The 17,708-nt window shown below is 37.6% G+C and overlaps 1 protein-coding gene across 1 annotated transcript in view; it reads right to left on the bottom strand.

Annotated features, from left to right (window-relative positions):
* Window positions 1–9,253: 9,253 nt before the first annotated feature.
* lmx1a (LIM homeobox transcription factor 1, alpha) overlaps window positions 9,254–17,708 on the bottom strand; it is a 33,886-nt gene continuing 25,431 nt past the window's right edge. The window contains exons 7-9 of the mRNA XM_039734658.1: window positions 13,894–13,985; window positions 13,551–13,663; window positions 9,254–10,222 (exon numbers count right to left, since the gene is read on the bottom strand). Coding sequence (XP_039590592.1) covers window positions 10,074–10,222; window positions 13,551–13,663; window positions 13,894–13,985 — 354 coding nt within the window. The 3' untranslated portion in view covers window positions 9,254–10,073. The remainder of the gene's footprint in view (window positions 10,223–13,550; window positions 13,664–13,893; window positions 13,986–17,708) is intronic.

The following is a 17,708-nucleotide window of genomic DNA, read 5'->3' on the forward strand; positions in this document are numbered from 1 at the left end:
AGTTTATTGATGTCATTTTTCAAAATGGTTTAAATAATGCAAGTTATAAAATGTAGAAAAAAGGTTATTATTACTAAGTTTAGCGCATAAGAATTCCTCCTTTGTGCAAGTTGTTTTTATATATATATATATACTGCGTTATATATATATATATACTGCGGTGGGCTGGCGCCCTGCCCGGGGTTTGCTTCCTGCCTTGCGACCTTTGTTGGCTGGGATTGGCTCCAGCAGACCCCGTGACCCTGTAGTTAGGATAGAGCAGGTTGGATAATAGATGTATGTATATGTATATATATATACATACTTTATCTGTTAATTTAAATATGTAGATTTTTCATTGTAGTATTAGCATCATGAGACTTAAGTTGCTTCCTTTAACCATCTTTTTTCAATAAAGTGGTTGCAATTACCGAAGCTCAACAACTATTCGTGACATTTGCCCCTGCTAGTGTTCATAAAATGAATGATAAATGAACATCCATGGAATATGCCGAACGCAGCAGAGTTAACAAATCACTTTAGTTCATTGATAATTGTGTTGTTTTTTCTCACAAAAGTAAATGCACACCGATAAAAGGTCCTGATGCACTATGAGCAAAGGATCGCGGAAATGTAACAGTGGCCGCACACCTTTGATTCGATCGTTTTTAACACTTGCTAATGTCTTTATTAAATAACATTTTTCTGCTTCTTTACATTTATATGAACTCATTTTGATCTTTTTCAGGCAGCTTGGATTACGTGTGGCAACGCAGCCACTGTCTTCAGTCTTCAATTCTTGATTTTTGTTTGAAACTCATTAAAGGTTAGTTAGAAGGATAATGTGATTCTTATTCGTTGGCTAAGTACAGTACATTATATTTCATATCTGTATTCATATTGCTAACATTACACGAGGTGGGTAGAACTCCTGCTGCCCGGGAGTGAGTGGCGATGTTTTCGGAGGGCACTTTAATCAAATGGCACTCTCTGCTGAATGTCCTTATCTCGTTTTGATTGAATTTTCATAAATAATATTCGCAGATCATGCTGTCAACATGACTTTCATCTGTGGCAAAACAATCCTGGCCTGTTTCGGACGAACAGAGAGGGAAATAATTCAAAAAACTGTAACGGTGTCATCGAATGTGTGGCGGTAAAGCTAACTGATGGACTAACAATAAATAAATCCATCCATTCATACATACATACATAATCTTGATTGCACATTGATATGCAGAATTCACGAATGGAGATCTTCATGCTTTTACATATAAAATAAGTTCGTTAATATGTGTGCATTGTTTTTGCCTGAATTAAAATTGTATTTAGTATGTATTTTGCTTATTTTTTGTTTAAATTGATCTAAATCATGCTTAATTCTGATCTACAATCTTAAAAATAAGAGTACCAAAAGGGTTCTTCAGAGCCATGTCACAGAGGAACCAAGTTTGGTTTCCAGAACCATCCAAATGAAGGGTCCAGAAAGAACGTTTACTTGTTTAGATTCGTAACAGGCTCCACGCGAATGCATGGTAAGAGATTTGTAAAATAGCAGTGGATTCTTAGATTCAAAAGGACTCTCACTGCATTCAATAAGGCTAAGGTCAGGTGTTCTTGATCTGAACTAATATTTTTAAGAACGTAAGCTCTGGCATTTTCAAAAACGTATACATTTGCAAGTAAAATATTCAGTAAATATATCATAAATTATCAATTATAGCCACTCTGTAAAACTTAAAAAAAAAAACTCTTCAAGGTATATTTGGCGTAAGCTCTACCTTGAAAAGACGTTTTGAGTCTTTTTAGAGTAAAGCTGTCCGCGTCTGACATTAATGGAATAATAATGTATAATTATGGAAATTTCCTATTGGGATGTTTCTTACAAACACACATCAGCTGTTTATGTTCTGAAACAGCATGACGCCAATTATAAGAGCTACCAATAAGGACCATCTCAGACCATCATTAGAGAACCAATCAAGGGCAGAACGATTCGAAGGCTGACTGCTGTTTTGGTATTTCCAGAGTAATAATTAGGTTATCGCAGCCTGCTGTTAGAGCACACCGGTAGTCATTTTTTATAAGATGTCATTCGTTACCCGCATTTAAGCACACAGATGAACAACCTCATTGATTCCGGTATGAGTAGGAGAGTCATTACGAGTATGGAATAGATGTGTCATCTACGCCCATAAACATAACGGGTCTGTAATGGTATTTTTATGTTCTGTGGTTCCTCATAGTACCATTGCTTGTCAAAGAACCATTTATTTTATACAGCACCTTTCCACAATAAACACGTACACATGACGCCTCTCACTTTGGAACCTTGTAAATATACGGAATAGATAGAAACACTGAAGTCCACTTCCGATACTTTAAAATAAAACTGGCAGAAAAACATTTTCCTCACTCTTAATATGTGGTGTATTGTCAGATAAATCTCATAGTGTTATCCGAGTATATTTTAATCAATCATTAATGTCATAATGAATTAAATGTGGGTACCTTATCTCATGTTACCCCTTGCAGAAGCTTCTTCCAACAGCTGTGAACAAAACTAAGCATACTATAATGACGGAGCAGTCATTGGGGGTGGCACAGTAAAGGGTTGTTCTCCGTACACTACAATATATTTAAAAGAAAAAATATATCCTGCATAGATGCTCCCGCCTAATTCTGCCAAAATAGAACACTGACATCCATTCCATACCACGCCATCTCCTTAATCCTGAACACCATTGTTAGGAGGGTGGGGTTTGGAGCCAATCCTAGCATGCATGGGGAGCAAGGCAGGAACAATCACTGGACAGGGCGGCCAGACCATTGCATGGTGACACCCACACACATGCATTGAGGGATATCGTTTAATGCATATCTCTTTTATCTATGTATGTATGTATTTCTTTATTATTTATTTATTTTTAGGAAACAGACCAGCGCAAGAAATACAATGGCTCAGAAGGAACAGAGGAACGATAAGGTTACACAAAACAAGAAATAACCTACGTTTACGCTAACTAAAATGTATAAATTAATATAACAGTACAAACTTATCTTTTTAGTTTAAGTGAATATAATTTTATTATTTAAAGAGTATCATTTTAAAAAATAAACCATTCCTAATTAGAATTGTCCCGCTACTTGAAAAATACAAACAAATCAAGAAATAAAGACGTTTAAAACTGACTATAGCAGCTTTTCAGCTATCTTTCAGTAGCGTATATTATTATTTTTTAATAAATACCGCTTTAAAAATATATGCATATTTTTGTATGTACAGTAGCCTACTTATTTGCACCTTTTGCGTTACCTGTTTCCATGCATTAAATGATGCACTGTGGTGCAGATTTGTGCATCTGAATCGCAATCCCAGGCACTTCTCCTCTGCATGACAATGACGGGAATGTTCTGCACGTGTCTGCTTGAGTTTTCTCCTTCTCTCTCCACGTGACGCACGGAATTTGACGAATCAAAATGCACTCAGCACGTATGACCGTCCGGGATTGGTTTCTGATTGAATTGAACGGCTTTGAGAATATTCAGAGTGTTTGCCTGGCGGAAACCTAAGCTGTTGTCCACAGTTTTAACTATCTTGTTCCCTATTAATCAAAGCACTGACTGTCCGTGAATTCATTAAATACTTGGATGGTTTGTACATTTAATCCTAAATATTGACTGGCTTTAGGATTACCTGAAATTAAAAAAAGAAAAGACAAAATGGAACTGTCATACGTAATGTAGAAACGGACAAACAATATAATCAGATACAGTATATCTTTCCTATTGCCTATTTAATTCATTCATCCATTTTCTGATCGCTGTTTTCTTGTGTTTGTGGATCGTGTCACGTCAGTAATCGTCGCAAATCGTAGTCAAACTCTGGGTTTACCGCTATTATTTGGTACATTTAAAACAAGGACTTGACGGTTTTGAAAGCGCTAAAGTTTAGCAAGTAGCTGAGAATCTATCAAGGCAGTACTGTATTCAGTATCTGTAATATCATCCATTCCAAACGCTCATTAACCAGCATTTGGTTCGTGTCCGTCGCGAAGTACAAAACAGCAAAATCTGCACTCTTAGAAGTAAAAGTGCCAAAGAGGTTTTCAGATTGATGACATAGGATAACAATTTTTCAGTTCCCAAAAGTACCATCCATTTGACGGTTCCAGAAAGAACCCATTATTAATTTAAATCCATAACAGGCTCCAAAAATATTGATGAACAGATGCATTGACAGATCATTTTAAAGGACTCTTGCGGCATACAATAACACGGGCTAAGTTCAGGTTTTCTTAATCTTTTGTGTCCTGCTAAATAACCTAGACATTGAAGATTTCTGTTTTTCTCCACAAACTAGGGAACGGTTTAATGCCAAAAGAACCATTTCATATACAAAACCCCTTCTCAGAACGAAATGATTCTTTTTCCAATAATAGTTCTGCAAGGAACCACATAACCCAGGAAAGTTCTTTTTGAGCATAATTATATTTAAAAGTGTGTATCCCTCTTGTATAGTTTTTAAAGACCTACACATGGGCAAAGTCTGTCACGTTCTTCCTCCAAGGTCTATTGTGAGATAGATGGCATGCTCTTTCTTTAAAGTCAATAATTAATCGATTCTATCCGTTACTGATTTTGGTAAATGCAGGCGCTCTAAGTTGTCTGCCTGCCTGTCACCACTTTCAGCACTCACTCCTGGCCAACGTATTAATTAACACACAAAACGCATGGGAACAGTGAGAAAATTAGAGGCACTAAGAAAAGAAATACATAGACAGACAGATGAATAGATTAGACACAGGGAGAATGTATAAAGTAAATATAACCATCATTATCACATACGTTAATACTTTTCAGATACGCGGTCCATTACAGTTAATCTTTCTTCTGCAACCACATCATAATGTTTTTGACTCATGTCAATATGGAAGGATCTGCTAAAAAGTTAGCTATTAAACCTGTATGCGCAGTTAAACAAAGTCCCCGTTCAGCTCCCAAGAGGGCCGCTGTTGCTGTTGCTGCTGTGGTAGACTGCAGGCCCCCAGGACAGACTGCACCACAATTGTTCGTGACCAGTGAATTGCACTCTTATTTTTGAGCTCTAATTTCATCGAAGGAAATTTGAGACAAAACATAAAGATCACAGAAAGGGCATAGAGGTATTAGTTATAAAAAGAAGAAAAAAAAAAGGAAAGAAAGAAAGAGCTTCATACTTGTATGTCATACAGAAGGTTTTTTCTTTTTTTTTTTCTTGCAGACTTCTGTCCTCTGATCTTTGATCTCCTGTCTCCTTAAATATGCTGACAGAATCAACATTATTCTTGGGTGGTCTTTGGTATAGTATCTAACACTTTGTTTTTATGTATCAAATTTTTTAAATTCATAAAAGATTTTTGAGCTGTACTTTGATTTTTTTTTCTATTCAGCGTACAATACCTGACATCTAGGCTGGTAGGTAATGGTCAAGATGCCCAGAGCACCAGCGTACTTTAAAGGCTGTGCATCTTTAATCTGTTCAGGTATCAGTTTTAGCTACTTCTTCTAACATATATTAACTTTGTAAGTAATGGTGTTCAATGCTAACATCAAGGACCAGCACTCACTGTTAGTCTTACTCAAAAAGCCCAACATGCCTCTCCTGAAATGATTTTCCCATTGAATCATTTGCTTAAAGAGCTGCCTGGTGAAAGTCTGTGAGGAAAATGACCAAATAACTAAGCAGGATTTTGTTTAATGCTTCACATAGTAAAGATCACTTGACGTCTACACTGCATATAATGACAGGTGATGTGATGGAGGCCCTTCTGTTACTCGTGTTTCTGATTCTAAGGCAGATCTGTTACTTTGCATATTCAAATGAAGAGACTGCACTTTCACATGTCAGATACAAATATGCAGCTTCCTAAACTATTAACCACCACGAGAATTAAAAAAGTTCTTTTTTAATTATAGGGCTCATTTGCAATGAAACATTGTAATAATATGCTTTGGTGAGTTTACATTTTTATTTTATGTATCCTAACACAAAACCTTCCCCAGGCAAACACTTTTCAATTCATACTTAATCCTTGAAATTAATTTTTCTGTTCTCTTCCAATATTTTATTATTTTCAGTATTTCCTAATGAAGATTTTATAACACAGCATCTTACAGTTCTCCATTTATCTCTATGCCATCCACACACTGGAGCTCTCATCCTCAACATTCAAACCCAATCTTCTTATCACGTTCATCCATCCATTGTCCAACCCGCTATATCCTGCTGGAGCCAATCCCAGCCAACAGAGGGCACAAGGCAGGAAACAAACCCCAGGCAGGGCACATATACACACACACACAAACACCAACCACACACTAGGGACAATTTAGGATCGCCAATGCACCTAACCTGCATGTCTTTGGACTGTGGGAGGAAACCCATGCAGACACGGGGAGAACATGCATACACCACGCAGGGAGGACCCAGGAAGCAAACCCAGGTCTCCTAATTGCAATGCAGCAGCACTAACCACTGCACCACCGTGCCGCTCCCTTATCACATCATCTGGAAAAAGCTGTTAGCACTATGAGGATTATGTTTTTTTTTCATCTTTCTGGGGTCTTCAGTACCATCCAGCCATCCTTGTAATTTGGTAAACTCGGAGATACGCAGGTGGATGAGACATTGGTGTGCTTGATAATGGACTACCTGTCGAGTAGATCGCAGTTTGTGAGTGTCTCTGATAACGGATGCGAGCAACACTGGAGCACCACAAGGAAAAGTCCTGTCTCCTTTTCTCTGTGCACCTCCAACTAGAAAAATAAGAGCAGGTCATGTAACAGAGAAATTCTCTGATGATTTTGCACTTGTGGGGCGTATTGATAAAGGGAATGAGGCAGAGTATAGGAGTCAGGTGCAGAACTTTGTTTATTGATATAAAGAGAATTATCTGCAACTCAGCATCAGCAAAACCAAGGCACTTGTTACTGACTTTCACCAGAGCAAAGATCCTCTAGGTCTAGTCACTATTCAGGGAGTCGATATAGAGTTGGTGTGCTCCTACAAGTACTTGGGGGTCTACAGTAATGACAGGTTGGAGTGGTCTCATAACACAAAGGAACTATATAAGAAAGGCCAGAGGCTTAGGCTCTTTTGTGGCTAGAGACACACTTCACATATTTTACAACTCTGTGATGGCCAGTGCGATTATCAATGCTGTGGTGTGTTGGGCTGGTAGCATCACTTCAAGAGAGACCCACTGAATCAACAAGCTAATTAAAAGGGCAGGCTCAGTTACGGGATGCACTCTGGACCCCCCTGGTGGTAGTAGAGAATTAAAACAAAACTGAGTGCCATTATCAACAATGCTGAACATTCTCTGTCTGACATAACATCACAGAGGACTTTAAGTCATTGAATTATTCAGCAGAAGTGTGTCAAGAAATGCTATGGGTGCTCCTTCATAGCAAAGGCAATATTTTCTCATAATGCCTCAATATGATGTGACTGAGAAGTCAGGAGATGTCTTTGGTTTTCATCCTCTTTTGTCATTCTGGTGTGTGTTCAGTTCAGTGAGTGCATGTACGTATATTTATTTATCAATTTATTTAATAAGCCTCTGTAAAAAGCCAAATTAAATTCTATCTATCTATCTATCTATCTATCTATCTATCTATCTATCTATCTATCTATCTATCCAGTGTTACACTCAATATTCTGAATCACTACAGTTCACAGAGCTATTGTAAAGACAGCCAATAAATACAGCACTCATAACACTCCTAATCCAGTTTCTGAGCCCCCTTCTTCCATTATAGGAATGCAAGGAGCATCACCTTATCTTAGTAGATTTGGATGCACAAAGTGGAACCTCTCCTCCATTAGTCTTTTATCATAAGGCGATTTAATGAACACCACCTAACTTACTTGTACTGACCAAGACATTGTCACCAATTCATTTTTTTTTCTAATTTTATTGATTTTATTGTAATCATCCATACAGATTGATCAATTTTTACAAAAAACAGGACTGAAAACAAATCAACCCGACCCCCACCCCTATGTCACCAATTAATGTATTATGTGTGTCTTTACAATGGAAAGGAAACTGGAGTGCCCAGTGGAAATCCACAGAGATAAAGACAACTCCACAAAGTGACGCATCTGAGAATCAAACCCATGTTGCTAGAGAATGGTGAGACAAAGCCACTTAAACACTGTACCATTATTCCTCTTCATCCTCTTCAATACAAAATTAAAAACTAAACATCACATGAGGTTTTTTTTAAACAGTGAACATCGTCCTGGTGCAGCTTTGTATGTATTTTATACTGTTGCGGCATTGGAGCATTATCTGTTGTCACTAAGCACCACACAGCCTCTGGAAAGGCACCATTCTGATTTACAGTTCAGTGGGTCAATGACTAAGCCACAATAGTCAACGGCCAGATTTTACTTTGTTAGCCCAAGTTATTTATGTCTCCATGGTGCTGTAAAACAAAACACATTTAAATTTCCATCCACCTTTTTATTTTTTATTGCTGGATTAACATTTTTGCCTGATATTGACATATACTGATGCAGCTATTTTTTAATTCCTAACATTTTTCTGTTAATAATTAAAATCATTTGGGCTCAGAAATGTTAGCCTTTCCTGTGTATTTGTTATATCTTTCCTTGTGTATTTATTTCATGACATTTCAATGTATTGCTTATACAATGATTTGGATAATCCCCATGAAAGGCACTATATACTCACTATATAGTAATAAGTACTGAATCTTGCACCTGCAAGCAAGAAAACAGTTTGCACGGAACACAGAAGATGGCGCATTTATAAAGCACTCTCCTTTTGCCTTTCCCAGCCCACCCCTATACCCAAGACATCACTAAACTGAAAAAAGTCCGATGCTCAGACATTATATTTCCACTTGACAGCACCACAGAGAAAAAGGAAGTCGATTGTAAAGGACAGCCATTTCCCTTTCGGCACAGATCCCCATTTGGGCCTCATACTGTCAAGCACACTCATAACATCTTCTTGCTTGAACACTTGTCACATGCCGTTGGACTCCAGGTTATTGTGCTGGTTTCAGGTTTCCTTGGATGACAGGCTAATCCACTTGAGCCTTTTCGACTGTGACCAATGCCTCCCCAGACCTTTCTCTTCTTTTTCTATTGTTCCCTTCACATGGCTTCAATTATTCTGGCAAACCACTTATTTTATATTGAACTTCACACAAAGTCACCTGAAAATGCATTTTTTTCCAATTACAGCAGGGGTGGGGCTAGACTATTTTTTATTTAGATTGTTTTAGTTGAAAAATGACACACACTTTAGTCATATACTTCCACACAGAATATACAAGTTGGATTATATACTGGTAAAGAATTTAAATAAATATTTCCTGTCTTATCCTTTGCGTATGAAGTAACTGAAGATAGAAAGAAGGTCACACATCTGATGAAGGCCACACAGCCAAAACATTATGTCTCCATGTTTCTTTTCTTTTTTCAGCATAGGAATAACATTTACTTTTTCACTCTACAGAGACATTGTTATCAGATGAAATAAAAGTCAGGCCAATATTTGAGTTATGACAGCCAGAAGTGGAATGGTCTTCTTATTTCACATTGCTTGTCTAAAATAGCAGCATGCCATCATCCTACTCGCATTATTTGAATTATCACAGTCTCTTACATTCATTCTTTTGGAGATCATTTTGCACAGAACACAGTCCTTAACAAATTTTACATTATTTCTTATTAAATTAAATATACATTTAACATAGAAATGAAAAACATAATTAAATATTACACTGTACCATTTGTAATGGTTGAAAAGATGACCAAATGTCCAAACCTGTTTTTAAAAAGACACAATACATGCAGCATCTTCCTTTTTAAACTTTATGTTGTTCTCTTAAATCGCAAAGCAGAATAACATTTAAGTGCTCTTTAAAGCGCCCCATCCAAGTGTGCAATACTCCACATTATTAATGTCATGATATGTTGAATAAATACAGAAGTTTGCTTTAAAATGTACGACAGCAGGAGGTTTCTCTGGTCCCTTTAAAGGTATCGTGCCGGTACGGTCATACTGAAGAATCTATGTAGCAAAATAGGAATCTTGCATGGAATAGAGGCGATCAATAGGATTCATGAGGCCAGGTCCAGTTTCTGGTGTTGAGAGGAAGCAGTCCCCAAGGTTACTGAGCGATGTATCGCTGTCCATCTCATGGAAAACGGATTCATTACCTGAAATAGAAGCAGATGTTTGAGGTGTTTAACCAGAGGGTTCATTTGTTTCTGCCAAACATCACGTTTCATAAATTCACCACATGCTCCTATCTTGAAAAAGTCATATGTAAGTTTTTAATGGAAGAACGATCCCAAATGAAAGACATTTCTTGAATCATCTATTAGGAAAGAGTTGTCTCATTCTTTTTTAAAAATTGAACAGTTCAAAGATTCCCAAACTATCACTGCTAGTTTTCATTGCAGTTCCACTCCATGCTTTGACTTTGTGTCCTGTTAAACTGGATGTAATATTATTGAATACTCCAAGATGGAAGCACATACTCTCAGAATGTTTTGAGTTTCAAAGCTGATTAGCAATTCAGTATCAGATTCACCCAGATCATCATACATCTTAGGTTTTGCATTTGTAGTTTTTAGAATATCTATAATTAGTGAAGATGCGCACATAGGCCCAACTGAAAGTCATTTAGTAGTTTCTGTTTAAGACCCCAATGTCTGTTGGTTATTTTTATAACCACAAATTCTCAGAATCATTTAGTCTAATTCAGGGCCTTTCCCAACGTTGGATGCAAGGCTGGAAACAGCCCTGTACAGCGTGCCAGTTCATCGCAGGGCCCTCTCATGCATAAACACCCGTACTCAAACCCACACAGGGACATTTTGTAATCATCAATTAACCTAACATACATCTTTGAAGATGTGGAAGGACAGACAGATTAGTCAGGGGAAAATCCATAGATACATGGAGAACAACAAGGTACTGAATTCCAATGCAGAACTATTACCAACCGGTGTGAAAACTTCATAGGAAAACAAATTTTCTAACAAAAGATAATAAAAGATAGATAAACATAGCTTAGATAGTTTTATTACATTCATCTACCCTTCCATTCATCCATTTTCCTGACCCCGCTAATCTAGGGTGGGGTTAAGGGAAACCTGGAGCCTATCCCAGCATGCACAGGACAAAAAGGAAGGAACACTCCATGGACAGGGCTTGCAAGTTGAATACACACACTTCCTAGCTCTTCCTGTTACTATATTGTTTACTGATTTTACTTGCATCTGCCATTTTTAATATATTTGCATCTTGTTTGCTGTGTAAATAACTTTGTGATACATGCAATTACTGTCCATCCATCTATTTTCTAAATCAGTGTATTCATAGCAGGGTCATGGGGAGGCTGCAGAACATCTCATCAAGCAGTGGGCACAAGGCAGTAAACTTCCTGGGATAGGGTGCCAGCACATTACAGGATAAACACAAACACATACATCGGAAGCCAATTTAGCATTGCCAGTCCATCTAATCTGCATGTCTTTGGATTGTGGGAAGAAAACTGGGGTACCAGGAGGAATCCCACATAGAAACCGGGAAACCATACAAACTAAACAAAGGAAGTACCTGGTCTCTTTGATGTGAGGCAGTAGCACTACAAATACACCACTATGAATCTCATGCTATAATGCTATAAAAAGGTTGATTCATTAATGTCCACCTTCCTTGTATGGCATTCTTTTAATAGATTGTTGCTGTTCTTCTTCTTCTTTCAGCTGCTCCCATTAGGGGTTGCCACAGCAATTCATCTTCTTCCATATCTTTCTGTTCTCTGCATCTTGTTCTGTTACATCCATCATCTGCATGTCCTCTCTCACCACATCCATAAACCTTCGCTTAGGCCTTCCTCTTCCTCTTCCCTGGCAGCTCTATCCTTAACATCTTTCTCCCAATATACCCAGCATCTCTCCTCTGCACATGTCCAAACCAACGCAATCTCGCCTCTCTGACTTTGTCTCCCAACCGTCCAACTTGAGCTGACCCTCTAATGTATTCATTTCTAATCCTGTCCATCCTTGTTACACCCAATACAAATCTTAACACTTTTAACTCTGCCACCTCCAGCTCTGTCTCCTGCTTTCTGGTCAGTCTGAGCCACCGTCTTCAATCCATATAACACAGCTGGTCTCACTACCGTCCTGTAGACCTTCCCTTTCACTCTTGGTTTTAATAGATTGTTACAAATGACTTAAGTAATAAACTAACAATGTAATTGAAATGGGAATTAAAAAAGATGACTGGCACTATATAGCAAGACTATGGTGTTTTAAATGTCTGATAAAGTGTTTAATTTCTTTCAATGAAGTGATAAAAGCTCTACTCCTTTTCAATCTGCACAGAACATTGGTGCATTAACACTCAGAACAGTAAAAATGAATTGTGTGCTCAGGGTCTGCTCATTACGTTGCAGAATGAAATTAAAATTAGAGTTTATAATTAAACAAAGACAAAGACATGGAAGAAAAGGAGCACCAAATGATGAATTAGTTGAAATGAAATTCAATAGATTACACGCCTGTGTTAGATTGTGCATGATATTAAAGGAGTAGACTGGTATTAAAAGAATTCTTTATTTTTTTAAATATTTGGTTTGTTCATAAGTAGAATTGTTACTCCATTGTTGGTTCCATTTTTTATGATGCGGTTCATTTCTTAAACAAAGAAAAAAAATACACAAAAGCAATAGCTATACAGTAATTCGAGGCTGCAAGTGTGGTGTGATTGCTAGAGATAAATACACTGCCTTTGAGATTTTACTTTTTTTGATAAGGAAATTCTTTTAAACATTAATAGGAAGAAGCCAAAAAATACTTTACCTTGTCTTGTACTTGTTGAAATAAAATATAACCCATTCCCTGAATTACTGACGTGAACGGAACACGGAGTTAAACTGACATTATCAGCTTGAAGATCAACTTCAGAAGCTCTCAAAACAAACACAGCCATGTTTGTGGCCCTTCACCTCATACCATTGCACTAATCTTTACTATTCACCACAGCGGCTGCCTTTTCTCCTTTGTTTTTCAATTTTCCACAACTCTACATAGCACTCCTGCCCTCACGCCTACAGAGATTTGCATTCAAATGCTTTTCCAGTCATTGTCTATGGTCTGGTTACATGTGTCTGCCTTCTCCCAAAAGGCTTAGTTCCTACGCAATTGTAAATTGGTGGTCTGGTGATACTGTATGTAGAAGGCTTGCTGATGTCACCAGAAGAAGTGCCTTCCCCATGGCTGTAAATAACAGGGTTCGAAAAGTGAATGGTCAGATTGACATTGCAAAATTTAACCTGAAACATTGAATTATGTTTATATCTATACATTTTCTTTTCTTTTTGATGAATTCTATAATGCAGATTGTTTTGTCATGTGCTTTTAATGGTGTTAACTGGGAAAACACAACAAATATTGACTAATTAATATTAATAATCCAATTAATACTAATTGGATTGTATTTCATTGTCATTTAGTATACTAAAGCCATTACCAAATGGATGCATGTGGTCACCAGGCATTTGGCTCCAGCAGACCCCGAGACCCTGCTGGAAAGGATCTGTCTTGAAGGTGCTGTGCTCCATGGCTATGACTAAAGCCATTCTGCTGTCACCAGGCATTTGTTACGCCATTATATCTGTCTTGAATCCCTTCCATGTCTATGATCTGCTGTTGTGTTACGTTAACTGAATCCCTCCATTTGTGGACACTACATTTGTGGACACTACAAGAACACATCAGACAAAACCTTCAGTGCATATGGAAACGCAGTTAGAGTATTTAGCCACAGAGGCACAGTGTTTGCATTTAAAACAAGCAAGATGTGTAATTAAAACATTTCAGAAATGTGTGCACCTGAGAGTAATCTTTGAGTGTTGTGGTGATCTTCATGCTGTTGTTGCTGCTGTCTCCTTGCAAGCTTCTTCATCTATAGAAAAAAAAAAATCAGAATTTACTAAATAGCTTTATTTTTGTGTTGTTCATTTTTTACAAAAAAAGTTACATTTCTTTAAGGGATTTAAATCAGCTTTTTCAGTTATGTATTCCCTGTTATAATTAGTGGTCTAAGTATGCAGTTCAAAGCACCCTTGTGTTCTTGTACTGGTTAGGAAGAAGTGCATTGCATGTACTAAGAAACTTGCTGGTTTTGTGTAGGGCTTCTTCTACTTTTTGTTCTTCTTCACTCACTCATCCTCTCTTTCTCTCAATTTGTTATGTTTATATTCTATCTATAATAACTATTTAAATGCCTTTCAAACTATGCCCTTCAAACTTGCCAATTCAAATGTTCTATGCATTACCTGATAAAATAAAAAAATAAAGTAAGTCACAGTAATGTGCTCTCTGTGTATATACCAGCTTGCTATTTGATTCAATTCATCATGGCTGTCTAATCTATATTTAATGTCTTTTTAACAAGCAGGTCTATATGCAGTTTTGAATATGACAGTCACAGCCTGAGCAGGCTAAATATAGCAATATTTTCAGTGGCCTGGATTGGATTATATTGGACTTCACTTTAATGCCCTTAAGGGAGCAACAGAGAGTGGCACATATTGATACTGCACTAAATGTTTCAGTCTATAAAGCTAAGACCTGCCTGAGCACAGTCCCTTTCCATAATCCCTCAAACTGTTCCTGTAAAAGTGACACCTTGGATCACATAATCCGTGAAAACACTCAGATCCCTGTTTACAGATGGCTGACACTTTTACACGTTTCTCCCTACAGTGATTTGCCACCTGTTATTATTATTTTTCATTAGTATTGGCCAGTTGGAAATAACGTTGTGTGTCCAGAATTCTTCAGTCAGTTTTCATTTGTCTATCTGAAGGTGCCGTCAAAGCGATGGCCATCTCACTGTTTGTATAAGGAACCACTACAAACTACTCATTTTAATCCACATTTTATGTTATCTCTTTTCTGCTGGTTAAGTGAAGACCCTAACAATAACTTTGTCATTCTAGGTAGAATCAAATGGAAAGTTATCGGACTAATGAGTTTTAAGGGAAATTTCTAATAACAAGACATCATTCATTTTTGTAAGTGACTTTACAGAGATTAAAATTAAAGCCTCTCTTTAAACAGATGACAATTTACACGTATTGAAAACTTAAATTTATACATTATTAAACCTATTTAGTCCAACTGAGAGTAGCGGTGGACAGATCTCTATTGCAGCAGCAGCAGCACAAAGCAGGAAACAATCGTAGATGGGCCCTCAGTCCATCATTCCACCCTGTTGTACCTTTTACAAGCAATTGGGTGACAGGCACACGTGGTCTGTACGTACACACACACACACACACACACACACACACACACACACACACACCTCTGAGATGTTAAAGAAAAGATACAGCCGAACTGGAGAATCCAGAGAAGAACCCACATAGACATGACACCATGCTGCTGTTACAAATTCAATATTGCTACCAAATTCAAAGCAACCTAAGCTGGGCTACAATAGTGAAATTCAGATTGTGCCACTAAGCAACTTTTAAAGGTGCTAAATTGCTTCATCTCCATGCTGTAATTTTTACATTCTGTTCATTTGCTTTCACAAATTCAGTAAATATTTATTCTTATTATTATCTTTTTACTGTGTTTTATGAATAATAAATGTATATTTCATCTGTAATACAATTATTATACTACTCTCAAAAGATTAAAAAGTTATATTAAAATATTTTAAAAGCTACACTTAACAAAAATCAAATGACACCAATATAAATGTATTATAGTGAATGTAGGTAAAATTATATTCTTATTTATCTTAAATCATATTTCATACTGTACTCTTGTTACCTCCTAAGTAATAATGTAGATACATTAACTACTAAAAGGGAACACAGATATTACTAAGATTACTCTTTAATACCTGTGTAAAATGCAAAAATATGAGTCCACCACAAGATGTTCTCTCTTTGTGTCCATTTTCCTGGTGAGAGTAGCTTTGGCAACACTCCAGCTCTTTCTAGACAATTCCTAATCACGCTCGGCCAACCTGGAAGATATCATCCTTCCAGCTTGCCATGGTCTGCTTCAAGTCTTTTCCTGGGGTGCCATGTCAAAGCTGCACATCTGCTGCTGTTAATCCACCATTAGCTTTTACCTGAACAATGCGGGAGTGTCCTAAAATCGCTCTTATACCTTAATTCACTCATTGATTTTTTTCAGTTTAATCGACTAAACCTTCTATCTCTTTGAGTGACTTGAACAGACACCTGAACTGTCCGATCAGCTTGACGTTATTAGTAACATATGAGCTTTGGTGGTCATATAGTTAGGCATCTCCAACTAATAGGAAAGAAACAAATAAAATTTGTGTCCTTAAGGCTTAAGGGTGCAAAAAGTGGCTAATCAATGAATAAATGTAATGTCAAGTGAGTAATGGGCTAAATGATATAATCTAATTTCTAATTTTAGATACTGGATTGTAAACCACAGGGCAGCACAATTCTGTTTTATTTGTGTACTTCGGTAAGCAACCTGATATGATGTTCTTTACAGAAACACATTCATTTATATTAAAACGGTTTGCCTTGTTTGGATTAGTTTTATTATTCAGTGAACATTATTGATGTACAAGTTGGTCAGTAGCTGAACTAAAGTCATTTTGAAGTCAATTTGCATGTGAAATCTCCAGAGATGTTTGTTGAATCTCTTTAAACATTAAGCAGTTGTTTACGTGTATTCAAATACACCATGTGCTTTTCTATGCAGAGCCTTTCACCAAATCAACCACAGCAAGGCAATTTACAAGTGTGCAAGAATTCAGCTCAAGAACATGGCTTGAGCTGAATTCTTGCACACTAATGGGTGGAGTGGTGGCTCTGAGGTTAGGGATCTGCACTGGCAATTGGAAGGTTGCTGGTTCGAATCCCATAAATGCAAAAAGTGACTGTACTTGGTTGGACCCTTGAGCAAGGCCCTTAACCTGCAATTACTCCATCCTGGGTATGACGTTAATCTGCATCCAGCCCTGCATGTAGGCCCTCCAAACTGTAGGGAAAAATCTGGGGGTTGGTGGCAGAATTGACACTCCAGCCACCATAAAAAACCTCACACTGGTTCCATTCCATCTGAACTGGTGTGATGCTGAGGTGTCAACAATGTGCTGTATAAGTGCGTGGTCCTAACCTCCCTAGAACATGACAATATTTTCAACAAGAATACTTAGTTTGATTTCTTAAATAGGTCCAAGCACAACCCAGTGTTGCACACTCCATAGCCTCATCAGAATCAATAAACCTGTTGCATAATATAAAGTGAACTGAAAAGACTGAAAAGCCTTTTTGTGGCAATTGCAATTAAGGCCTAAATTCACTTGAAATTAATTGTCCCAAGCATGGTGTAGTCGAGAAACAGGATGGAGAAAGTTAATCCATCCATCCATCCATTTCTAAGCGCTGAATCGAATAGGGTCACGGGGTCTGCTGGAGCCAATCCCAAACACAGGGCAGGAACCAATCCTGGGCAGGGTGCCAACCCACCGCAGGACACACACAAACACACCGGGCCAATTTAGAATCGCCAATCCACCTAACCTGCATGTCTTTGGATTGTGGGAGGAAATAAGAGTGCCAAGGAAACCCAAACAGACCCGGGAGAACATGCAAACTCCACACAGAGAGGACCCGGAAGTGAA

This window comes from Polypterus senegalus, chromosome 14 (assembly GCF_016835505.1).
Source record: "Polypterus senegalus isolate Bchr_013 chromosome 14, ASM1683550v1, whole genome shotgun sequence".
Taxonomy (NCBI): Eukaryota; Metazoa; Chordata; class Cladistia; order Polypteriformes; family Polypteridae; genus Polypterus; species Polypterus senegalus.